This window comes from Sebastes fasciatus, chromosome 6 (genome assembly GCF_043250625.1).
Source record: "Sebastes fasciatus isolate fSebFas1 chromosome 6, fSebFas1.pri, whole genome shotgun sequence".
In the NCBI taxonomy this organism is placed as follows: Eukaryota; Metazoa; Chordata; class Actinopteri; order Perciformes; family Sebastidae; genus Sebastes; species Sebastes fasciatus.
The window spans coordinates 3,313,713-3,339,448 of record NC_133800.1 but is presented as its reverse complement, the minus strand read 5'-3'; the positions used below and the strand labels follow the sequence as shown (position 1 = coordinate 3,339,448).

Here is a 25,736-nt window from a genome sequence, read left to right as displayed (position 1 = left end):
ATCTTCCCCTTGTCTCCTCAGAGGTGAGACCATCTGATGAATATAATTTCTGATAAAAGACCTTCATAATTTTATTTATTTCAGTAGATTTGTGACATCTAACTCCATTGGTGTCTTGGAGCGCCGATATTGAGGTTGAACCGCTCCCCCCCTTGGCCAGACGGGCCAGCAGGCGACCTGGTTTATTACCTGATTCATAGAGCCTATGTTTTGCAAAAAATATTGAAGACTCTGCATTCTTTGTTAACAGTTGATTTAAAGCAGAACGCGTAGCATCCAACTGTTCCCCAATGGACCTGAATGGAGAACTTTTAAATTCTCCCTCCAACTCCTTAATTTTCTTCTCCAACTCTAACTGGGTTTTGAGAGCCTTTTTCTTTTGTGCTGATGTGTAGGATATGATAGCCCCACGAAGGTAAGCCTTAGCTGCCTCCCACAAAGTAGTAGAACTCACTTCAGGTGATTTATTCTCAGCAAGGAATTGTTTAAGTTCTTTACTAAGGAAATCAACAAAGGGTGGGCTGCTTAATAAGGAAGGGCTCAGGCGCCAGTGTCTACAAGAGGGGTCTTTATACGGGGGACCAATGGTTACGCTGATAGGGGCGTGGTCAGATATAGTCTGACTTCCTATAATACAGTCTTTAATTCTATCTAAAAGTGTCCTGGAAGAAAGGAAAAAATCAATTCTAGAGAAGGACTGGTGAGGCTTAGAGAAGAAGGTATAGTCCCGGCCTGTTGGGTTAAGAACTCTCCATGCATCATTCAAGTCCAAGTCAGTACAAAATTCAGCCAGTTTAAGACTTTTGCGAGAAGGAATAGGCCTAGGAGGAGATTGATCGACAGTAGAGTCAGGGGTACAATTAAAGTCACCACCTATCAAAGTAAAGGAGGTAGAAAAGTCAGACATGTCTGCCAGAAGTTTGGGAAAAAAGGTAGATTCATATATATTGGGGGCGTAAATGCAACCCAGTAAAATGTGCTCTCCATAGATGTATCCGGAAATAAGCACATAACGCCCTTCTTTATCGGTTACTGTTCTATCCAATGTAAAAGGAAGGCTGCGATGTAAGAGAATAGCCACACCTCGACTGTTGGATTTAAAGGAGGAATAAAAAACTTGCCCAACCCAATTTCTACGTAATTTAATATGTTCCAGATCGGACAGGTGGGTTTCCTGTAAGAAGGCGATGTGGCACTTCTCCTTTTTTAGTAAAGTAAGAATCTTTTGGCGCTTGACGACATGGTTTAAACCTTTAACATTTAGCGAGGTAATTTTGAGATCACTCATAAGTACAACCACTAACAAGGTAAATGGGTGGAAGCATATTTGCAAATGGGTTTACAAAACCCAAACTAAGATGAGAAGTCTGATAAGATCTAGTCTTACATGAGAGAGAGGACATCTTATTACATGAGAAAACTGAAAACAATGGAACAGGATAACAAAAAATAAAACACAAAACATTACCCTCAAAAACAAAGCCTGACAGCTGGAGCCTATCGAACACTTTCTCAAAGAAAACACAACAAAAATCACAAATGGTGAACACATTTGGGTGCGTGAAGCTGAGAAGTAACATTCCACCAAACCAGGAGAGAAATCTAGATCCCATAACTTACCCCTAAAGATCCAGATCAACTTCTGTCACCCTCCCGCCACCTACCACCTTGAAAAGTACAGTTGTCCAACAGTATAGGGCTATACTAATTATTACTCATTCCAGTGTTACACAAAAAAAAAAAATCATTAGAGGCAACAACTTATTAGTGTGGCGATAAAAAAAAAAAAAAGATAAAGATAAAAGGTGGTGGGCGACTCAGCATTTTAAAGGTCTTAATTATGCAACTCAAAAAGAACAGGAAGTTGTCAAAAGGAGAGATTATGTATGGCAGAAACACCACATGAACTGAAAAAGACGTTATCAAAGGCCAAGATCATAAGAAACTGAGGTCAGCCTTGACTTTATCCAGTCCATTAGATTATTCACACACAAAAAAGAAATGCAATGACCGTTTTAAAACAAAGTATTGACCCCGTTATTTTCTCAAAACAGAATATAAATAACACGTGAGAGCTGGGTATATTATAAAGAGTGTCTGTATCTGCCAGAGCGCGCGCTCGGCTGTAGCCTACGGGACTATTTACGTGCGTAATTGTGTGCATGTGCGTAATGCAGGGTTCTACAACCAGCTAAAGTGAATGTGTGTGTGCGCTCATGGATGTATAGGAAACGTGTATAATGTTCGGGTGTATGAAGCTTAGAATATGTACAAGAGACAGCTGAGTCGCCCTAAACTAGTTCAAAATATTCCTTCATGTCCCCATCCCACAGAGAGCAGGAAAAGAGACGGAGTTGTACCTGACCAAGTTTTTCATTTGTCCCAGTCCTTCACAAACTCCCAAGCCTTGCGTGGAGACTTGAAAGTGTAGTCCTGGTTGTTGTACGAAAAGCACAGGCTGGCTGGAAAGCGCATCTGGAAGCGTATCCCTCGCATGATGAGACGCTGGCAAACATCATTGAACTCCCGTCGGGTCTGCCTCACCTGGACCGAGAGGTCCTGGCGAATGTAGATTTGGTTTCCGTTGTACAGAAGCTTCTCTTTTTCCTTGACTGCAGCCATGACCCTCTGTTTGTCGCAGAAATTGTGCAGCTTGATGATCACCGGTCTTGTATACTTTTCCTTCTGAGGGCCGAGGGATCTGTGCGCTCTGTCGATTTTAATCGTCCCTCGTTTGGTTTGCAAACCCAGTAGTTTGGGGAGCCATGATTCGAAAAATGAAGTTGGTTGTTGTCCCTCCGTGCCTTCCTTCAGACCAATAATCCTGATGTTCTCCCTGCGGCTGCGGTTTTCGCTGTCCTCGGCTCGTTGTGAGAGAGTATTCACTTCCTTTTCTAGAGCCGTGATCTTGTTAGACAATGAAGTCACGAAGTCTTCAGCATCTGAGATACGTGATTCAGCCTCCGTTATGCGCTTGGTGTTGCCTTCGATACGGTTGTTAAATCCTTCCAGAGTCAGATGAAGTTCGGTAAACTTCTGATCCATTAAGGCGCTGATTTTCTGTGTGACATCCTGCGCGAGGAGAGTAGCCAAGCCCTCCTCCTCGCAGGTGGCGGCGCCATGCTGGCTAACGTTAGCTGTAGCTTCCATGCTAGTGGTCTGGAGTTTCTTCAGCTCTGAGCGAGTTCTAGCCACGGCATCACGTTGAACTTGGTTTGGATCAGAAGCGGACATGTTCATACATAGATAGCCACGTTTAGAAAGTCCAGCCTGGGTCAAAAAGTAACTTTAAATTGTAAATTGTATCTGGTGGTGACGGGAGGTCGGCGAAAAACGACTCCTCACGATGACCGCATCACGTGACCCATTAACATTTCTTTTAACCGTTTTAACCGATAGCGTTAATCGGTTAAAATGCTTAATGTCGGTTAACGGTTAAACGGTTCATTATGGACATCCCTACTGTGTAATTTATTTAAAGGCAGTTTATTCCAATCACTTTATCTGCGGCTGTTCCCATTTCCATCGTTAGTGTCCGTAGACAAACACTAATGGTGATTAGGGTTAGGTTTAGTAAATAACCCCTTTGATGTTCTAAAACACAGTAAATGGATTGTGTGAATATGGACTAATCCCTGTGTGTTCCTCCTCAGGTTTCCTCCGGTGGCTACACCTCCATCAATAACGTGCGTGACCCGGACTACGTAAGCCCCCGAGACAAGATGGAGAGCTTCTTCCTGGGAGAAACCCTGAAATATCTGTACCTGCTCTTCTCAGACGATCCCGACCTCATCAGCCTCGACCAGTATGTGTTCAACACTGAAGCTCACCCTCTGCCTATATGGCCCTCCACTGCGTGACACACACACACACCAACACACAGGAATTCACACGGCAGATAAAACTGCACGTATAAACACAAAACAACATCTCAGGGTTGGTCCAACACCAAGAGAATTCCTTTGTCTTTTGTCACTGTGACTGAATGTTGTCAGAAACAACCCTGAACACAGACCACAGATGGAAAAAGGCTCCTTTTTACCGATTGATTCAATTGTTCGCTATGTGCTAATAGCCACGAAAAAAAATGACAAGAGCCTGGTTCAGTTCAGTGGCCTTGTTTATTTATTTGAGTGGTCCTTTTTGTTGCATGGACTTCTGGTAGTGGTAGAGTTTATGCTGGAGAAGCAGAGGAAGGTTTCTGTCCTCCTGACCAGCATTCAAGAAAAACCTGATTGTGACTTGAATCAAAGATGTCTTAATCACATGTTGAGGGGATGAGGAGGAGTATTGGGTTGGACTGATACTGATACTTTCGCTTTGAAGCTGCTCATAGCTTATGCTTACAGCTGTGCACATCCTATTTCTAACAAAAATGACCATTTTGTGTCAGAAAAAATAACTCTTTTTTTTGTATGCCTGCATTGCATCCTTATTACAATGAAAAGCTTTCTTTAACAGTTTTCAAGCCATTGTGAAACTAAGCCAGTATCTGCAGTGGTGGTCTGACCCCAGTGCTGGGAGTGACAACAGGCTGGTTGCCTTTGTAGCAAAACGTTCCCTGATAGCAGCCAGTAGCTGTCTGAACTGAAAGCAAACCCTGCCTCCTGCACCTCCAACCTGACCACTCTGCTGAAGGGTTTGTAACACGGGTGTGACTCTTAACAGATGGGCCACACAGGCCGCCTGAGCAGCACGTGACAGCTACCTCACTGAACTGCTGCGTCTCTCACGCGTGTGGCGTCCACACCGGCAGCGTTTCTGCTGCTGCTGTCAGCCGTTTCTTTCTACATAGAGTTTGCCTTTCATAACGGCCATTTCATTTCATTATAAATGTCATTTTTATTAATTTTAGACAGAAAAAAAGGTTAAGACGATTGTGCTCATTTGTAAATAATAGTAATAATCCACAATTATAAGCCGGTACTCTATGAATTTATGGAGCCCTGTGAGTCCCTGCATTTTCCACAACACGGTCTACAATTATTTCAGAAAAAAAGCCTTGTCTTAAAAAAATGAAGGAATTCTGTCCTTTTATTTTGAAACGGAAGTGCTGAGTTAAAAGTTAAAATATGAACTTTTTTCATGTCTGACATATTCTACAGATGTAGTAATGCTGCTGGTAAGATGCCAATATACTGTCAAAAGATCATTTTCACTGTCTCTTTGCTGTGAACCGCTCGCCACGCGGAAAAAAATAGGTGAGACCTCGAATATCTAGAAGATATCTAGCCACGCATTCGACCCGAGCCTAAGCCACGCTGCTCACGCGGGCAGCGGGGCTGCTCTAACCGGTTTACATGGATGGCGAAATAAAAAAACTACAGGTTCCGCTATGCACACACGCTGCTCACATTCTCAGTGTGTCCCGGCCATAATTACAGGGATACAAGTAAAAAAGCAAATTCCTCATCACACTGTGTGTAATATACTGTAGTCATTAAGTGCTCCGGCTGGAACTATTCTCAGATGCCCTCCCTCTTCTGCTTGAAAACAGGAAATAAAGCCAAAGCCTCCTGACGGGCCAGAGCGGGCCCTCGGCCCATGTATTTACTGTCCTATGCTGCATTCATGTCATACAGGAAATGTGACTTTACTACATGAAAATCCCACACTTAATCACTTCAGGTCAAGTCGTAACATTGCTCAGAACTATGTTCACGCTGCAACATGATTAGTGGATGACACCGACCGATCATTAAATGTCTGCAGCTACAAAAGTTCAACAGACAAAACATTTATTAGAGGGTTGAGTGATATAGTGATAAATATCTATCAGTTTGTCAACTTGTCAGATATTTTCCTGTCATACTGTTAAAGGAACAGAATCAGAAATTGCTTGTTAAAGCTGAAGTAGGTGAGAATGGAGCAAATATGATTAAAACAAGTTATTTTAATAAAATGGTCGCTATATCGTGACAGTAGTACATGAAACGGGTAACCTCCGGTGTCCTCCGGTGCTCCTAACGGCATCTGCAAGATTTCACAGACCGGAGGTAAACAAGCAGTAAGAGATGATCTGAGGTCCGCTGTCCATCTGTCTACAGGCTGAGAGAGGAAACCCAGAAAGTCGCGGAAGGTCTCATTTTTTAGGTTAGGTTACAACCTGTTAACACACTGGTAATAACAAACAATTCTATCTTTAAAAACATCCATAGAGTCCCTTTAACCAGTGCTGGAAGCAGCATTCAGAAGCATTATCAGCTAAATGTATTCAAACTTACATACAAAGGAGGAAACGCCAACCGAATGGATTTTTTGCAATCTACCTGCCAACCCAAAAGTTGTCCCAATGGCCTCCACGATGAATCTATAATGTCTTAGTAAAGTATTTAATAAAGCCATTAATTAACACTTCCAAACCCTTAACCCTTGTTGGAGCTGGCCCTAATTTGAACTACTTCAAATCCTGGTGGGCAGTTTTTGTAACAACACATCATATTTTATAAGATGATTACACTGTTTTACATGTAAAGTCTTCATCTGAAAAGTCACCAGTAACTCCAGCTGAGAAATACATGTACTGTAATGTAATGTAATGGTATTAGGCAAAATAATGAGTAGGACTGCATTATACTGATGCACAACTCTCATTTAGATATTATAAAAAAAGTACCTTGTCAGCTATTTGAAATGCTGCTGGATTAGCCAAACACAGACAGTCCTGTCTCTCAGTTGATTTTCCAGAAACTGTACTATATCACGATAAATGTGAATATCACAATTTAAAATGGCATATACTGTGATACAGGATCCACATCGGCCAAAATACATAAATCTTCCATCTAACCGTCGTCTGTGAGGCGTTATTTCCTGCAGCGACATGGAAGTGAACCCTGACTGGCTGGCTAGGCAGAGCTATTGTTCATGAACGCATCACGGTGGCCTTCTGCTTTAAAGGAAATGACTGGTCTGATATCACGTTGCGAACTCGTGGTCAGGGTTGGGTGATAAACTCTGATCTCTGACGTCATCCACAAGGAAATGTTAGCTGTGGGAAATGATGTGTTACTGATAAACTCTCACAATCCTGCGTATGAGGATGAATGCAGCATCAGTCTCTACTCGGGACCGACTTTGGTCTGATTCCAGTTGTTGCCAAGCAGCAGATTTATTTATGAACTGTGAAGCTTTTGTTTTTTGAGAACAACAACGGGTTCTTGGCAGCAACGATTTAAAAAAAAAAATTAAACATTGTTCTGAGCAGCTGCTCTTTTCACTGAATGTTCCATTTCTTTCTTCTTCTGTCAGTTTCCTCGGTAAGGTGTGGAGTATCGGTTTGTCTTTCAAGTGACAGAAACGAATTGTGAGGTTTTAAATATAAATGTAGCATAGTATATTGATTTGTACTGTATATTGAAAGGTATAATTGCAGCCATCTTAAAGGTGCAGCGTGTAATGCCTAGCCACCAAATAGGGGGCAGCATTTCATCTCTACAGCTGGGTCCATATCATTTTCATGTGTGGTGTCGGCCTGTATTGTGTTAATTGTGCCACTATTCGGGCGCTGTACGGTCCGTGTACGTTTTGGTAGTTTGTTTATTGGATTAAATCCAAAGAGGTACGACCCCCACCTTCGTCTCATCCTTCCCACGGCCAGGAGACCCCCCCTCCCCCCCCCACCCGTAGGAGAGCAGGTTAATTAATTAACTTAATTAATTAGGTTACTTACCATGCAACGGTTAATTATGAACATCCCTAATTTCATACAATAAATACAAAACGCACACGGAGCACGGATGTATTATTGTACAAGCTCTCTACTTCTGTTGGACTGAGGGCAGACCGGACGCTACAGTGACCAACTATCGCCTCTTGAGGAACTCGTGGTATTAAAAGACAGGACGGGCCGGACCTTGCTGGTTGGCATTAGATATATCTGTAGCACAACACATCGACGTCAGAACTGTTACTTCTTCGCATTCTTTTGATACGTTTACTTTTTTGAAAGTTTGAAACTACATTCTGACCAGATGTTACACGTTGCACCTTTAATACAGAACACTGCATTTTGAGTTTTTGTAGTAGCAGAAGCTTCAGAGCAGCTTGCCGTCATTCCTGTAACTATTACTAGTTTACATATTTATCACAGCTCTACTTGTATGTGTTGAATTTGTATCGAGACCAAACTCATCTTGTATATTCGGTGTATTGTTTCCTTGGTGTTGTTTCACGTGTGCCTTTTAATGTTGCTCCAGACAACATTTCAAAAAAGACAACTTCGCTGGCTGTTGATGTCCATTTCTATCCATTCAAGCTTTTTCTTACATGTGCATACGTTGCTGGTTTGCTACAGTATATGGTCACGGTGATCACTATTTTTACGACTGAACAATAAAAAAAGGATTTCTATTTTTCCAACAGTCCCTCAAAGCAATCATTGGGGGTTACATAATGCTAATCTCTACCACTGTGTGTATTTAAATCCTGCCTGTGAGGGCTCTGTGTGACCCCCCCTCCCTGGATGTATTTCAGCATAATTCCTGAGCCAAAGATATGCTGATAATATAATCAACCCCGGTGTTTGATATTGTTGGGGTTGTAACGATGAAAAGCCATTCCTCCTTTCAGGAAGAACAAAGGAGATATTTTCAGTGCTTTTGATAAATTGAAGTCATTGATGGCTGATTCCCTTCTATTTTAGTTGCAGGCTGCACACAGCGGTCACAATACAGAAATGTCATTAACTACGGGGTTTCATGTCTTTTATTTGAAACATACAAAATGTATCGTCACATGGTGTACAATAAACGCTGGATCGGCTTTAATTTTGTAAAAATGTAGAAATTAAAGAGATTTTATTGAACAGAAACAAAATGTTTGTGTCGATCATTGACTCATGAAACAAAGCTGAGGCCTGTACTACGAAGAGAGTTCAACATACCCAGGGTATCTTCTCATTATCTGGCTTCACTAACCCTAACAACCGAGATCACGTTAAGCTGTCCTACGACGTTGGTTATCAACTCGGTAAATCAACCCAGGGTTTCTCAGTCTGGCTGTGAGCGCGTCCACATGAACGGGGCGGTGTTTGCAGCATCTGACCAATCAATCCACTACAAAGAAATTAAACACATAATGCAGACTCAAATTAACACAGTTGAAGCTTCCAAATGCAGGAAGCTGGTAAAAGAAAAAACACCCGATGTGTGAATGCATAAATTAACAGAGTTATTAATTTAACGCAACACTCAAAAGTCCGATATAGTCGTCTACACATATATAGTGTTTAAGAGTGTAATGGATTAAACTTCTTTATACCCTGTGGTTAACTTGTGGCATCTATCATTATTTCAACCTTCTTTCAGCTGCGTCCTTGTCTCTGGCGGTGTGAAACGGACTCAAGAGCAAGTAAAAAAAATAAATATAAAAACATAATTCAAAGCGGTAAACACCCACAGCATAAATCCAGCTGTCCTTCCTGCATTCATCAGTTTAAACTTGTTTTTAGTCTGGATTATGATTTAAACTTCATATGTGTGTAATATTATCACACGATCCGCGCACTCAGCTCTGATTGGTCAGTAGGAGGTGCTTTTATTACGAGTTGATTTCTTATCTGGAACATAACGTGCTCCAGAGCAGGTTAACTGTTCAGCTTCAGTTACCATGGCGATCTACCTCGGTAAAAAAGTGAACAAGCTTCGTAGGACGGAAAACCCTGAAGTTACCTCTCTAACGCCATATCCTGCTTCGTAGTACAGGCCTCTGGTCTACAGTGATCTTGTCGTGGTGGTACATCAGAGGTCTGTACTCTGAAGCAGGATTTGGGGTTAGCGAGGTAAGTTCAGGGTTAACCCTTCAGGGTTTTCAGCCTCTTACCGGGGTAGATCGCCATGCTAACTTATGCTGAACACATAAACTGCTCCAGATCAACCCGTATAAAAGCACCGCCTACTGACCAATCAGAGCTCGGTGCGTAGATCGTATTATAATATTACACAAATATGAAGAAGTTACAGTCATAATCCAGACTTAAAACAACACAGTTTAAACTGACAAATGCAGAAAAGAAAGGTGGCAAAAAAATCGCAGACGTTGAGAGAGACTTGGGAGCAAATAAAAAATAATACATACATCAGTCATGCGTTTACAATCCCACAGACTGTACACACTGCCTTGCGTTACTTTGCTACCGGTAGGCCTACTTTATGTATGCTGTGGGTGATTATAAGATATGAAAGTAAGCCTGCTCACTGCTTTGAATTGTTATATATCTATTGTTTTTTGCTTCTAAGTCCTAAATGTAAAAGTGTTACACACGCCACAATTTCCCTAAAGGGAATACTAAAGTATCTTCTATTCTATAAGCAACATATTCATTTAACAGAATACACAAAGTAATCCTAGTCAGATCTACCCGTGCTCTAGATGGGGTAGTGATATTATAAGTCTGTTAATTTATGCATTCACAGAGACAATTTTTCTTTTGCCAGCTGTCCTTCCTGCATTAGGCAGAATCAACCGTGTTACTATTAGTCTAAATTATGTGTTTAACTTCTTCCTATTTGTCTAATATTATAGTTTGCTCTTTCTTTGTAAAAAGGTGTCGCTCTGCTGACAGTAGACTTGTCCATGTCTGTGATTGGTCAGATGATGCAGACACCGCCCCTTTCATGTTAACACGCTCGCAGCTAGACAGAGAAACCCTGGGTGGATTTACTGAGTTGATAACCAGCGTCGTAGCAGCACTTAGCGGGATCTCGGTTGTTAGGGTTAGTTAAACCAGATAACGAGAAGATACCCTGGGTATGTTGAACTCGCTGCGTAGTACAGGCCTCTGGTTTACGTGTTGTTTTCATGTCCTGGGATAGAAACACACAGAACACAGCAAGGTCAATGGAGCTGGATGCAGACGGTAGAGTTGATCTGTAAGGAGAGGTGATCAATCACACATGCAGCTCCTGCATTGATCTGGCTCCTTTTTAGCCAAATGATCCAAACCAAATCCAGTGGAAGCAATAGTAAACTGGATTTGGATCTTCTAACTAAAGGCCAGGAGCTGTTGGTTTCTGAGTCCCTCACAGTGTTCTGTGTGTTTTTACACAACTGTGATGATGATTTGACATGGTCTTGTGTCCATTTCGACTTAGATATTTGACAGTTGAATAATCATTCATTCATTTTTCTAAGATTTATTTGGTTCCAACTTCTCAACTGTGAATAGATCAATTATTCTTCCATGATTGTATTATGAATATTGTGGGGTTTTGGACTGCTGGGTGGACAAAACATCATTATGAACCTTTTTCTTTTTTTTTTTAAATGTTATCTACCAAACTGCAACTTTGTAATGCTATTGCCTGTGTAGCCTTTGGAAACATGATAAAGAGCAAAATGTCAGTCATTGTTTTGTTCTAATCATTTCCCTGGAGCGGTCTCACCACTGTGCATGACTAGTTTACATTTTGCTCTGCTGTGAGCAGCTCCTCCAGTCCTGCTGTGCATTGTATTGTTCATACTGACATTCATTTCAGGCTCTTTTCCAGGATGAACACACAACATATTCTATACCCACCTTAGTATGCAGGATGGAACCGGGCCACAGAGGTGGACTCACTAGCTCCTTTCACACAGCCGCTTCAAGGCAAGACTGTTGCACCGCAATTCCGCCTCGCTCTTCTGTATGAAAGGTGTGGAGGCGGAATGGGGGGGAACCGACTGACCAGGCCAAGGGACCCAGGGACCAAGTGACCCACCGACCGGGTCAAGGGACCGACCAACCGACCAAACCAAGGTACCGACCCCCCCCTACACACATGCTGTTTTACTCCTGTGATATGACACTGGGGCAGCATTATGCCACCGTTGTTTGGTTCAGTGTGAAGAAGCAAAGCGGGCGTAGCGGTGGATCTTCTTTACGGCAGTATTGCTGATTCTCTGTGTGAAAGGGGCTCCTGACTCCAATATTTTCTATATAATAACTTTGAAGTGAATCTGGATTCTTCTACAGTGGTCTTAGAAAGTACTAATGATTTGACAAGACTTGATTTTATGTAATTCCATATACAGTATAATACATAATCTGAACCTGTGCTTTAAAGTGACTGCTGTAATCTGCTCCGCTCCATCTTCACCCACTGGGCGATGAGGTCTGCTTCTGTCTTCCTGGCAACGATCACTGACTCTGGATCAGCATCATTAGATCCTCTGCAGAAAAAAACAACGGATACATGTCACATTAGATTTTACGGTAACACTTTATAATAACCATCATTTATAAATAGTAAATTGATAGTTAATTAAAGTTTAGTTAATAGCTATTTTACTGTTAAACCATGAAATGATAATTATTAATATTTACTAATTATTAGTAATAATATAATTTATGTTATTTAACAGTTTACTGTTGCACACATAACATTTTAGATACACTATATATATATATATATATATATATACACACACGTATATAAATATATATATATATATATATATATATTTAATGATTATGAAATGATTTGTAAAACATCTATAAACATTACATATAGATATTTGTAACACTTTGTTAATGGTTAATATTTGGTTTGTAAAGCATCTATAAACATTATTTGGATGGCTATTTTAAAGTTATAACTGATGATTATAATACCTTGTTAAATGGTTAATAAATACTTTGTAAAACATTTATACACATTATTTAGATATAGTTAATATTTTGTCAATGATTAATAATTGGTTTCTGGTCCATCTGTCTATGTAATGTTTATAGATGTTTTACAAACGATTTTTTAAAAGGTTTACAAATCATTTGGTAATCATTAACAAAATACTTAATATAGTATATAAAATGTTAGAATGTGTGCAACAATAAACTGTTAATAAATACTTGTAATGTAATCAGAATGTGATTATTATCGTCTCATATCGGCTACGATACAAACTAATTATTTCATATTTCACAAACTAATGATAAAATAACATAAATTATAGAGCATTATAATAATTAGTAAACACTTATCTTTTCATTACAGTAAAATAACTTAACTAAGTTCAACTCCATTTATAAATGATGGTTATTATGAAGTGTTACAGAAATTGAGTAAAGTAACAGAAAAGTGAAGCTGCCTCTCCAGAGGCCAAACCGCTTCCTGTACCTCAGATCCAGATGATGGGCTCCTCCAGAGATGTTGACAGCTATCAGTGATGAGCTCAAGGACTTGCGCACCTAAGAGAATGAGAGGCGATGACTTGAACTGAAAGCACCGACTGACACGGTTCACTGAAGTGTTCTCACTTGGTTCAGTCTCTTACCCCTCCGTTCGCCCATGGGTCCAGATCTCCGTTGGAGAAAATAATGTTGCTGGCTGTGGAGAGGGCTGAACACAAGGGGGAGCGCTCATTAGAAACAGAAACACTGGTGGAGATATATGGGAATACTCAGGCCACAGGTGTCGCTGTTAACAAGCAATTACTGTTTCTTACAAACAGTCCCTTTAAAGCATGTAAACATGTTCTAGTAGAAACTCAAAAGACGAGGTATGAACCTGGAAATGAGCATGATGTGTCCCTTTTAACAGGGACTTGGGCACCGTTACCAGAAATACTTCATATGAGAATACTACTTCAAGTGTGTGTATTGGGACAGATCCAATGTATCACCAAAACGTTTCATTTCCAGATAACCCCTCTAGATTAGAGAACATTTCAGGACAGTCTGGCGTGTCTATTAGTTTTCATTCAGTGCTCACCGTCTCCCCAGAACTGGGTTTTGAGCCAGTCTGGTCGTGGAATCACAGCCCAGCGTTTGGAGCAGTAAAGCTCACGGCCCGTCTCAGTGAAGGCCATGGGAGGAAACATGTCCGTCACATTGTTGCTCTCATAGCACAGATTGATCTCTGTGCACGCCTGCAAACACAACAGTGTTAGTATGAGAAACAGTTTGAAGATGAACACCAGAGATGGGATATTTCTTTTTTCCTAATAAAACAAAATGGAAATACAATAATCTGTATTTTAACATTTTTTAAACTGACACTTCGTATACATATCACAACTCGGAGTGCACTGTCTTTTTTCATTCTAATGGATAATTGTGTATAACTAGTCAATTTTCAGTTGCTAGCAAGTGAGAACCTTCTGTTACAAATGTCCGTGTCTGTTCATCTCATTCAAGTCACAGTTAAACTGTAGTGAAGTTGCAGGTTTCCTGTTCAGAAAATGCCAAAAGAGGAGTTGTGAGGTTCTCTAGTTTGACATATATGGACTTTTTACTCCATGAGCAGTTTTTACAACACGTTATCAGGTACATGTCTGCCTGTACTGTTTGTACCAAGACTAAATGAATATTGGTACTGGTATCAACATATAAAAGGTGGGAAAATATATTATTTGGGCTGCCAAAGTTAACGCCATAATAACGCGTTAACGCAAATTTGTTTTAACGCAACTGATTTCTTTAACGCATTAACGCAACTTGAGATTTTTTGATTGTAGCGGGCTCAGTTTTAAAGCTAGAGTGGAGATACTGGTATCATATGAAACTAGAACCATGTCATACTAGCGTGTCGCGAAGGAGGTTAAATAACGCTCCAAACCTGCGCTAAAGTTTGGCGAGGAAAAACTGGCATGGCCATTTTCAAAGGGGTCCCTTGACCTCTGACCTCCAGATCAGTGAATGTAAATGGGTTCTATGGGTACCCACGAGTCTCCCCTTTACAGACATGCCCACTTTATGATAATCACATGCAGTTTGGGGGCAAGTCATAGTCAAGTCAGCACACTGACACACTGACAGCTGTTGTTGTTATGATTTGAGCATATGTTTTATGCTAAATGCAGTACCTGTGAGGGTTTCTGGACAATATCTGTCATTGTTTTGTGTCGGTGATTGATTTCCAATAATAAATATACACATACATTTGCATAAAGCAGCATATCTGCCCACTCCCATGTTGATAAGAGGATTAAATACTTAACAAATCTCCCTTAAGAGTACATTTTGAACCGTTAAAAAATGTGTGATTATTTTGCGATTAAATATTTTAATCGATTGACAGCTCTATTTTTATATATATATTACTATAAGCTTTCGGTGCATCCATCCCTACACCAAATACAACTTTAGTCACTTCCAACTCTAAATAAAGAGTTCCGACATTCCGATTACATACAAACACTATATGCTGATCTGCTGTGTACTTGTGGTTGTTGGACTACCTGATAGTCCCAGGCCATGCTGTTGAAATCCAGTCCACAGCCGGTGGGATCAGCACACTCCACATACAGACTGTACAGGTCAAAACAGGTCAGCGCCCCGGTAGAGTTGTACACAATCCCTGCAGGATAGGATTTGGTACCATCAACCACTGACAGGAGGTACACACTTCAATGGAGGTTATTGAAATGTCTTGATATGGAAGTTTCTTATGTGTCTATCAGCTGTAATAGAGATCAGGTAGATGCTGTACAATATCAAGTTTAGGCAAAATAAAAGCTTTTTTTCCATTCACTTCCATTATGAGTTGATTTCTTTTTAGGGTGAAAGACATTCTGGATTCTTTCCCAGAAAGTACTTGAGTACTGTGAACTCAACTGAGGAATATGAAGCTGGCCACTGCCCTCTAGTGTCTGCTGACACAAAATACATCTGATCCCCAACTGAAGAGTTTCCTTCCCAACTCTACCCTACTATCTAAAATATATACAATCTAGCCTGAAACTAAGAGACATGATTTTAGGTGTCAGTTGCATAATATCCATTAGAAAGATTCCTCATCATTTTGTGCTAATGATAATTTTTTTAAGAGCAATTTATTGAGGTGATGCACACAATACTCTAAGCTGCTTTAAGATATGGCGTACATTTCCTTTACCTGCAGTGTCCCTGAGGTTGGTGAGCAGGTCAGACCCACTCAGCATGGTTTCACAGGCCACCTGAAAAAAGGAATGACATACATCACTGTCAGATCTCACCTGACTCTTGTCACATTTATCATATCTGCTCATTTATGGTCATGTCTATACTTCTATTCATGTTACAGATATTTATATTTTGTCTATGTAATATATATATATATATATTTTTTACTTTTTCTTTTGCGTGCCCTGTAGTCATGTCATTCATATTTTTCACTTCCATTTTTTCCTTTAAAACAGTTTTAAAACTTTTTATTTGCATCTTAAAGGCAAGGTGTTGATGGTAAATGTAGTCAATTGAAGCAATACATTCCCCAGTGAGTGCTATATTGGCCTAGTTGCTGCGTTCGCAGCTGCAAAATCTGTCGTTCTTCCTGCTATCCATCGCCGTCATTTGACGTAACGGTGACGTAGTTGGAGGGAGATTTAAAAGCTATTTCAGCTTGGATTTCTAATCTCCACCTCTGCGTAGTCAGGGGATGTCGTGCTCTAGGTGCTGCTCAAAATCAGAACGTCCTTGTTCTCTTGGCTGCCTTGGATGTTCAGCCGTATCTATCGGAGCCAGAGTATATGGCTGAAGACATGCAGCGGAGAGAGAGGTCGAGGCTGCGTTAGCCATGCAAGAGGGCCGGCGGGGGCAGAGGCAGTTGTCAATCACTTGCAAAGCAAAGTTTGCTCCGGCTGGTGGGCGGTGCTTGGTATTTCCTCAACTTGATCTCAACATGGCTGTCGGGTCACAAACTTTCTAATTTTACAGCTAAACAGTACACTACAAGATGATTCTGACAACATCTGAGGAGAGAAATAGACATTACAGTAACAGAATATTGATTCATATTTGATCAGCGCTGCCTAGTTTGACTGATTGATCGGAGTTTGCGAGTGATTGACAGCTGCTCAGAGACGGCAGACTCCAGCTCGGCTCTGATTGGTTGTTTTCCTTCGGTCTGTGAAATCTTGCAGATGCCATTAGGAGCACCAGAGGACACAGAGGCACATGATTTTTTTCAGATTACCTGTCTCATGCACTAATGTCAGGATATAGTGACCGTTTTATAAAAATAACTTTTTTTTAAATCATATTTGCTCCGTTTCTACCTACTGCAGCTTTAACTTTGAAGAGTATTATTTACTTAAGCCTGACCGACCTACTGAATGTGTATTTTTCATTCATTGTTTGTTGAATTATCATAAAATAAATAAGCAATCAAACTGCTCACATAGACTCACGTACCAACATTAACTCCAGCCTACAGCCGTCCCATACATACAATATAAAAGGAAAAAACACACAATAAAATCATTGATACTAGATTTCTGAAGACGGTAACAATATCAGTATCAGTATTTGAGAGTTTCAGAAAATCAGGCAACGATATATCAGTTTATATTCATTGTTTAACTTCAACACTTAAGGATCCCTTGTATTTGGTTATCAAAGAATTGTGCCCAGGATATGTAAGTTATAAGTTGTGTAAAAAATAAGATAAGTTACTTATCAACCAGTATATACACCTCACCAATGCCAATATATCTGCAATAAACTCATCAATATTGATCTACATGTGGGCGATTTATTGGCTGGGCTCTAATATTTACTTGGTTTTTAAAAGATATCTGCAGCCCTGTTGGAAGTTCACAGCTGTCAAAGAGCAGTTTGGTTTGCATGTTGTACAACTTGGGGATTGCTGAATATAAACAGTGCAGACTTTGTGGCAGCTGCCAATTCTCTGGTGCTTGCTGTTGTTTCCCTTTTCCCTGGTGTTTTTTTGGTTGAGTTGCTGAGTGATTAGAGGGTTATTCAGTTCACCTATTGCGCAGGGTGTGGGGACTGGCTCTTAAATGATAGTTGAGAGCAGCTTGGTGCATTCCCCTCTTGGCCAATCAGGGTGTAACGACGCCCTTTCTGTAGGGCTTAAAAGAGGAGGGAAACTGCACACCCAGTGTCATTCTGATCTCTCCTTCACTCAATGCAACATGTGTTATCAGCTTTACCAGAAACTCTGGTCTGTTTTGGGCCCTTTTGGGATTCTGTGATCTTTGTGTTTTGTTTGTTGAGAGTGTTGACTCCTAGTTGGGGAAACAAGTTAAGTGCCAACCAATTGGGTTACCTGCACTGGGACGTTTAGGTACTATTTGTGCAACGATCTGGCTTGCCTTACAATAGCCTAACGCCTGCAGGCTGTATTTTTGTATTCTATTCATTTGTTGATTTTCAATGAAACCCTTTATACCCATTTCTTTTAGTGTATTTTATTTGGGAAAACTTTAAAGGAGGGTAAAAGGAAAAACACAAACCAATATTTCAGTTTCCTTAATTGTTTGTTAATATAGAGGCATTTGTTCATTAGCGAAGAGGCATTTGTTCATTATTATTATTAAGAAGGCATTTTATATTATTATGTGGATGGGAACTGTTTTTCAGTCTTCTGACTGAACAACTAAAGTCTGGGGAACTCAGTACCGCCACAACTTGATAAGTTCCTGCTCTGTTGTAAGAATAGTTTCAGTGATATGTGGCATTTTAGACTCCTGAGTTGCAGTTACCTTGACAGGGTAGGCGGGCATGTTCCCCATGAAGTGAGTGCTGTAGGGGTAATCCAGCATGGCCATCAGAACGAAGGCGTTCCTCAGCAGGCCGTTCAGCTGGTGGATGTCCTGAGCTGATGACAGAGGCTTACACAGGGAGAATTCGGACTGGATGCGACTGTAATCTGGTGACATCAACAGTAGTGGCTTTACATTTTCGATACGGAAAAGTTGCCTTAGCAACACAGTACAATATTTCTTTTCATTTATTCTGATCATTTGTGCACAGAAAAATTGAAGCCACCTACTCTTCAGATGGAACAGATTTACCTTGGTGTTCGGCTAATTCTTTCAGCTGATGGAATGCTCCTCTCACAGCATCTCTGCATTCAGGGGCAACGCTCTCAAAATCCTGTGAAAGAGTGACAAAGGTCATTAATCCAACCTGCACACGTGTATGCATTATTTGCAGCTCTAAACAGCTCTAACAGGCATCTCGTCTGTCTGAATCACAAGGTGGGCGACAACAAAAAAAGAGAAGCGTCCATGCACTTACAGCTGTAACATCTCTGAAAAACTGCCTGGAGTCTCCCAGCCCAGCGGTGGACAGTACGGGGGCGCTGGCAGCCAGAGCTCCGGCCACAACGTTTGGATACTTGAGTCTCATGTAGGCCGACAGCATTGCACCGTAACTGCAGGAAGAGATGAGAGTCCAACGGGAAACAAGAGGAGGAAATAACACTAAAAATGTGTATCTTTTATTTTAGAAGAAATCTTGTGTCATGCCTGGTTTAAGATGAACTGAGTAATAAAAGGGGTTAGTGCCCAACTATAATCCCATATCTGAAAGAAAAGGGACATTTATCACTGAGCCATCTCATACTTCATAAGAGTAAAAGCACAAGAAGAAAAAGGCTCAGATCACCCACTGAAACACGACACTGCAGCTCTTGTAGATCTGGCATCTGATTTCCAACAACAATTCAAAGTGGATGTATTTGTGTGATCACAGTAGATCTATTTCAGAATAGTTGCAGTGTCAAGTTTGGCTTGACGGATTTCTTATGGTGGACATTTATTATTTATTATTTTCTGGCATTTAAATGAGGAAATGAATTTTAATCAGCTGTTCATCACTAAGGAAAATGATGATTAGTTGCAGCTCTAGTAGAAACTACTTTCAGATAATTACCTATTCTCTATTAAGCATGGTCAAATAAGTTCTGTCCATTCCAAATCGACACCAGTTCTTAATTCATTAGGTACAGTGAGGTAAAACATTCTCCCTTTTTTCAGGAGGGCAATTAAGACAAACATTTGTTCAGAAAAACAGTTGTGTTTTAGCAACTAAGCAGCTAAAACTGTAAAAGTCTAAGGGTCCTATCTCACACCCTGCACAGAGCGGCACACAGTGCAGCGCAACGGTCATTGCTAGTTTCAGACTGACGCAGTTGTCACTTTCTCCCCCAGCGCCCACGTTGTGTAAGCAGCGAATGTACTTGGGCCCATCTGTGTGCCCATGTTGGTCTTAAAACAAGGTGTGGTTAGGCGCTTTGTTGGACTTTCAAAAACAAAATTTTCACTGCAGAAAACGGCTCACTTCTCCAATTTACCGAATGCGCCATTTTGAATAACAATACGCCAGCTGCAGGCGCATCTGGCTTTTAAAGGAAACAGGAGATGACGCTCCAATTAGTTTACTTCATGTTAAAACACACCTACGATTAATTAAGAGACTAAATACAAAACCTTTGCCACTTGCACCTGCTTTGAGCCCTTTTCAAGGGCACACAAAAAGAAAGCCGGATATTCAAGCTTCAAGTAAACAACCAGAGTCAGATTGATCACTTATACTGTATGAGGAATCAGGGCTGTCAATCAATTCAAATATTGAATCACGATTAATCGCATGATTGTCCATAGTTAATCGTGATTAATCACAAATTAAGTATTTAATACTCTTATCAACATGGGAGTGGGCAAATACACTCAGATAGATATTGTCCAGAAACCCTCACAGGTACTGCATTTAGAATAAAACAATATGCTCAAATCATAACATGGCAAACTGCAGCCCAACAGGCAACAACAGCTGTCAGTGTGTCAGTGTGCTGACTTGACTATGACTTGCCTCAAACTGCATGTGATTATCATAAAGTGGGCATGTCTGTAAAGGGGAGACTCGTGGGTACCCATAGAACCCATTTACATTCACTGATCTGGAGGTCAGAGGTCAAGGGACCTCTTTGAAAATGGCCATGACAGAATTCTTTCACCAAAATTTTGCGTTACTTTGGAGCGTTATTTAGCCTCCTTCCCTCCTTCCCTCGGTACCAATGGATTCATTATGCTTTTCTAGTTTCTAGCTTTAAAACTGAGCCCGTTATGACCTAAAAACGCAAGTTGCGTTAATGCTTTAACGAAATTAGTGACGTTCAAACGAATTTGCGTTAACGTTGACAGCCCCTATAAGGAATACAAACTTTTGAGGAGCTCACAACAAGTCCCACAGGTGGACGACACTAAGAACAAGTGTCGGTGAGGTGGATCCTACCTGCCACCAAACACGATGACAGGACAGAGTGTGGCTGCCTGCTGCCGTTTCAGCTCAGTGATCATGACAGCATAGTCAGCGAGGGCTTGCTCCACCGTCAGCAGGCCGATCTGAGGGATGTTGAAGGAGTCTTTGTCAAACGGCAGAGATTTGCCATAGTACCTCTGTAACAGGGAGAGGAGGACAGAAGTGTTCAGCTTGATGAGACATTCAAATGAAATGAAGGCAGTGTTAAAGCTGCAGTATACCCCCAGCTCCAGTGACGGAGCTGGGGATGCATCTTGCACCCGTATTGAGGAAGTGATACATATTCTTTCATTGTCATCAGTATCACGCGCCTGTTACGTGCAGTGGGAACATAACAGCGCCTCTGTTAGGGCACGAAAACTTTCTGGCTTCTGGCCATATACCAGCACATTTTATTGTGAAATATTGTATTTGTGATTGAACATACCTGACTAACTGCCCCTTGTACATTTGTACTTATCTAAGAGAGGACAAAGAAACCTGCTGAACAAATAAGACTGCATTTAAAGGATGCATTTTCTTATTTTCAACAAATCCCACGTGCAGAGTCAAACCAACAGTGAATGTACATCTACTAACAAGTGTTGTGTGTGTATCAAAGCCGGATATATCTTCTTCCTCTGAGCCATAGAGCTCCAGTGTTGTCCAAAAACTATTAAAACACACCAGTGAGCCACACTGTTGCACTGACGTGTTCCTTCATTACCATGAACACTGTAGTTTATTTTGACTCAGTCCGACATACACCGTCCTGCTGCCAGAGATACTCAACTAGAGCACCAAATATGGATTAATCCACTACTGAAAATAGTCCCCAACAAATGCACTATTTCCTGCTGTTTGAGTAATGTTTGCTAAAAGCTACAGTGACCAGCTGTTTTAGGAAATTACTGAAACTTTTTTTTTTTAATGAAACTGTATATTTGAGGGGCTTTCAAAGTTTATGTCCTCAGTAGGAACCAATGGGTTGTAGGGAGTAGGGAAGCATTGAGAAACAAATTGACACAGTGTTGCTTTTGGTGTTTTCATGGCATTTGTTGACAATAAGAATATAGAATAATCCCAGCTTTAACCTTTATGTAGAGCTGTGTATCATTAGATTGTTTTCAGTGTTAGTTCTGATACATTATTTGAGTTTGGGTAGAAAGGCCAACATTGTTTTAAATACCTTTCTTTGAGAGGCATGGTTTTCTGCAAAACCTTTGTTTTTATAATTTAACAAAAGAAATCAAACTTCTCAAATATTAAATGTTGTCTAAAGTAGCTGTACAAGAACTGTGTGTAGATACAGTCCAAGGCCCTATTCCAGCCTCTACACCCTCTCCCTACCCACGTCCTCTCCGCCATATTAAGTGCCATCGAGTCTACATCGATGCCAACTTGATGCCCTTACTGACGACGTGCAACGCTGTTTTATGTTTGTCATGGAACACGCTACAACTATCTGTTCTTTTTTACAGCTGACCAGACTGATCTAGAAGCCAAACTGCCTTGTAAAAAATACAAGTTATGGTTGGAGGGTTAGTGAAAATCAGCTGATATGAGTCAAACTTTAACCATCCATTTCCTCTGTCACGTGATCTGGGATTCTATTCAGCCATAATGGTTTGATCAACAACTGTTGAGTCAAAAATGATAATACTATCTGCATCTGACTGTTCTCTTTCATGATTTGTACCAGTGTTTTCTTACATGTTCAGCAAATATGACCAAGGCTCTGTGCTGAGCAGCTAACTCTGTGATGAACCCAGAGTTGGACGCAAACTCCCAGATGTCTCCCTCATTGCCAGTGTAGAAGAATATAGGACCATAGCCTTTCTTCCAGTACTGATCTGAAAGGAGAGAAACAACAGATCACAATGACTCATTTGCTCGTACAGGCTGTTCGTTAGGCTACATTTAAAATGGGAAATTGGTTTTACCTGTGATCAGATAACGCTGATTGAATGTCCCGTTCCCCATGCTGTTAAAGTTGAAGTGGTCCACAGTCTGACTGAAATACTTCTCTGTGAACTCAGGTTCTGTCTTGAATCCATGATATTTTCTTGACTATAAAAAATTAATGTACAGCACATATTATACTGAGCTTTTCTGTTATAAAATGATAGAATGTACGTCTGTGTTTAAAACTAAATCTCCATTCTTCGTTTCGGCTTAACGTTACATCTGAAACATGATTTAACAGAATTTACATTACCATACATAACCCTTGTACTTTAGAGGACCATAAGAGTCACGTAAATAGTAATAAAGCATTTCATTGATAAATAACTAATTGTACAATAAAAATATCCATTTATAAATTTCTTTACAAATTAATTTATTAATCTATGAATAAATGGACTAAATTACAAAGTAATTCATTATTTAACATTTTTATGGGCAATAAAAGGAAGAATTATAAAAAGAATTTACAAATGAAATATTAATCCATCAATAAATAGTTCAAATTAATAAGAGATTTACAAAAACACCATAAAACAGTCAATAAGCACATCATTTAAAAATACATGCATGATCTCATAAATAAATAATACAAATTCTATTTGAAAATGCAGTTTAAAAAGAGAAATAAATAACTGGATTCACAAATTGAACTAAGAATACAGATTTCAACCAGGCATTTAAAAGGGCAACTTCTTTTTCATTTGCATCAGCATTTCAATGCTGCTTTTACTAAACCTATTAGCTGTTGGATCTGCTGAGTCAACTGCATTTTCAAATAGAATTTTAAATCAATTTGTAAACAAATGTATTAATGGCTACTTTTATTGTACAAATAGTTATTAATCAATTAAATGCTAACATGACTATTGTGGTCCTCCATATTGTACCATACCTACACGACATATATAACACATTCTAACCAGTTTCATCTGAATAAACTAAAAGTATTGCTTCGTCTCTTGTATGTTGAATAATGGAGAGAATGAGACAATAGTAACATTAGTAACAGTTCTAAGTCATCTTCAGTCTGACCGAGAATGACCAGAAGGGCACGAGACTTTCCAATGAAGTTTTCCTCAAAGCGGAACTGAGCTCTCAGAGAAATAAACAGGAAGAATAAAACGTTCCGTTACCTGAACATGGCTGTACGGGAGACCATGCAGCACCTCAACACACAACACGGTTACGGTTACGGTTACCGCGAATACTGCGAATATATTCCTCATATTTCAACGATAACGTTGTAAACACTACTGCACAGAGCGACCACCACCGCGCATGCGCCTGCAGCATGTGCCACGGTCACATGACACTTATGTTATGATCTAGGTGGCGTTTACGTGCATCTCGTAAAATGTATTTTATTAGTATTCTAAGATAAGCAGTTGAAATAATACAACAGCCAAGAGTAAACCAGCAAAGCAAAATTAATATTGTAATTAATAAAAAATAAACACACTACAGGTGAAAATACTAGAATACCATTTACTGAGAGTGCCATACAAACATACAATCACCTTTTACAAACTACCTTTTACATTATCAAATCATTGTGGTTTAGACACTCATTTTGATTTTGCAGTGTTTTTTTTTATTTATGTTGCCTAAAATAAGAGAAATATGCCCCTCCTGAAGAACATGTAATCTTGCAGAACATCATGTGATAGCAACAGATGAGTTTAAGTACATTTACTCAAGTATTTACTTATTTGTAATTTACAGGTGGTTGTGCTTTATTTGAGCATATAATACATATTATAAATACTATACAGATACAGTATAGTAAATATAAGAAAATTAAATAAAAGGAGGTGCAAATTACACATGCAGGGTAGCACCATATATACTGTATATATATATATATATATATATATATATATATATATATATAAACTGGGGAAAAAAATTCGGAAACTTGTGTTTGGTGGATTATTTCTCTGTTGTTACAATGCTAATGGTCATTGTATTTTACATGGTTGGAAAGCCTGTTTATTTACCTTCGCAATGATGTCCAACTTGTAAGGATCATGTATTTGTGGGATGAGCAGCACAGCTGATTATGTGGGTAGCGCCCAAGAAAATGTTCCCAAAATTCTCTGCCAATGGTAAACAGAGTATTCTCATAAGGCTACCAGGAAGCCTGCAATGACTGCCCTTCACCGTCAGGCCCGTTTGCGCTGGTGTCGACAACACAGACAATGGAACCTGAACATGTGGGGGAATGTCATGTTCAGTGATGAGTCCAGGTTCTGTCTGCCAAAGTTGGATGGCAGGGTCAAAGTATGGAGACGACGCGGAGAACGCTATGCTGATTGTTGCACCGATCGAGTAACAGCTTTTGGTGGGGGCAGTGTCATGGTGTGGGGCGGCATCTTCCTCACTGGCAAAACAAGGCCTGTCATTATTGAAGGCCATCTCAATGCAGTGAGATATTGGGATGAGATTCTGCAGCCAGTGGCGATCCCATATCTCCACAATCTGGGACCTAACTTCATCCTCCAAGATGACAACACTCGCCCCCACAGAGCCAGGGTTATCACAGACTACCTCCACAATGTGGGAGTAGAGAGAATGGAACGGCCTGCCAAGAGTCCAGACCTCAACCCAATTCAACACTTATGGGATCAGCTTGGGCGTGCTGTACGTGTTAGAGTGACCAACACAACCACGCTGGCTGACCTGCAACGAATCCTGTTTGAGGAATGGAACGCCATCCCACAGCAACGTGTGACCAGGTTGGTGACCAGCATGAGGAGGTGCCAGGCTGTTGTGGCTGCGTATGGATCTTCCACCCGCTACTGAGGCTCCTGACGGTGGATTA

The 25,736-nt window shown here is 40.4% G+C and overlaps 2 protein-coding genes across 3 annotated transcripts in view; one reads left to right on the top strand and one right to left on the bottom strand.

Moving 5' to 3' along the window:
* The window catches only part of man1b1b (mannosidase, alpha, class 1B, member 1b), a 32,479-nt gene extending 23,662 nt beyond the window's left edge, over positions 1 to 8,817 (top strand). Inside the window, exons 14-15 of one of the 2 annotated variants that reach the window (XR_012594211.1) lie at positions 3,654 to 5,720; positions 5,889 to 8,817. Coding sequence is in view for 1 of the 2 variants with exons in the window: in XM_074637132.1 (XP_074493233.1) it covers positions 3,654 to 3,860 (207 nt within the window). In the remaining variant the exon portion in view is untranslated. Of the gene's footprint in view, positions 1 to 3,653 lie in introns of both variants that reach the window. The other variant, XM_074637132.1, reaches the window with a different exon arrangement.
* A 2,265-nt stretch (positions 8,818 to 11,082) lies between these two features.
* Positions 11,083 to 24,203, bottom strand: dpp7 (dipeptidyl-peptidase 7). Its single transcript, XM_074637150.1, has 13 exons — positions 24,049 to 24,203; positions 22,891 to 23,017; positions 22,661 to 22,800; positions 20,942 to 21,105; positions 18,944 to 19,079; positions 18,718 to 18,799; positions 18,406 to 18,572; positions 15,816 to 15,876; positions 15,160 to 15,278; positions 13,692 to 13,848; positions 13,255 to 13,319; positions 13,098 to 13,168; positions 11,083 to 12,150 (listed from the first exon to the last, which is right to left on the bottom strand). Exons 1-13 carry the CDS (start codon positions 24,139 to 24,141, stop codon positions 12,039 to 12,041), a joined length of 1,494 nt encoding a protein of 497 aa, XP_074493251.1. The 5' UTR covers positions 24,142 to 24,203; the 3' UTR covers positions 11,083 to 12,038.
* Positions 24,204 to 25,736: the final 1,533 nt, after the last annotated feature.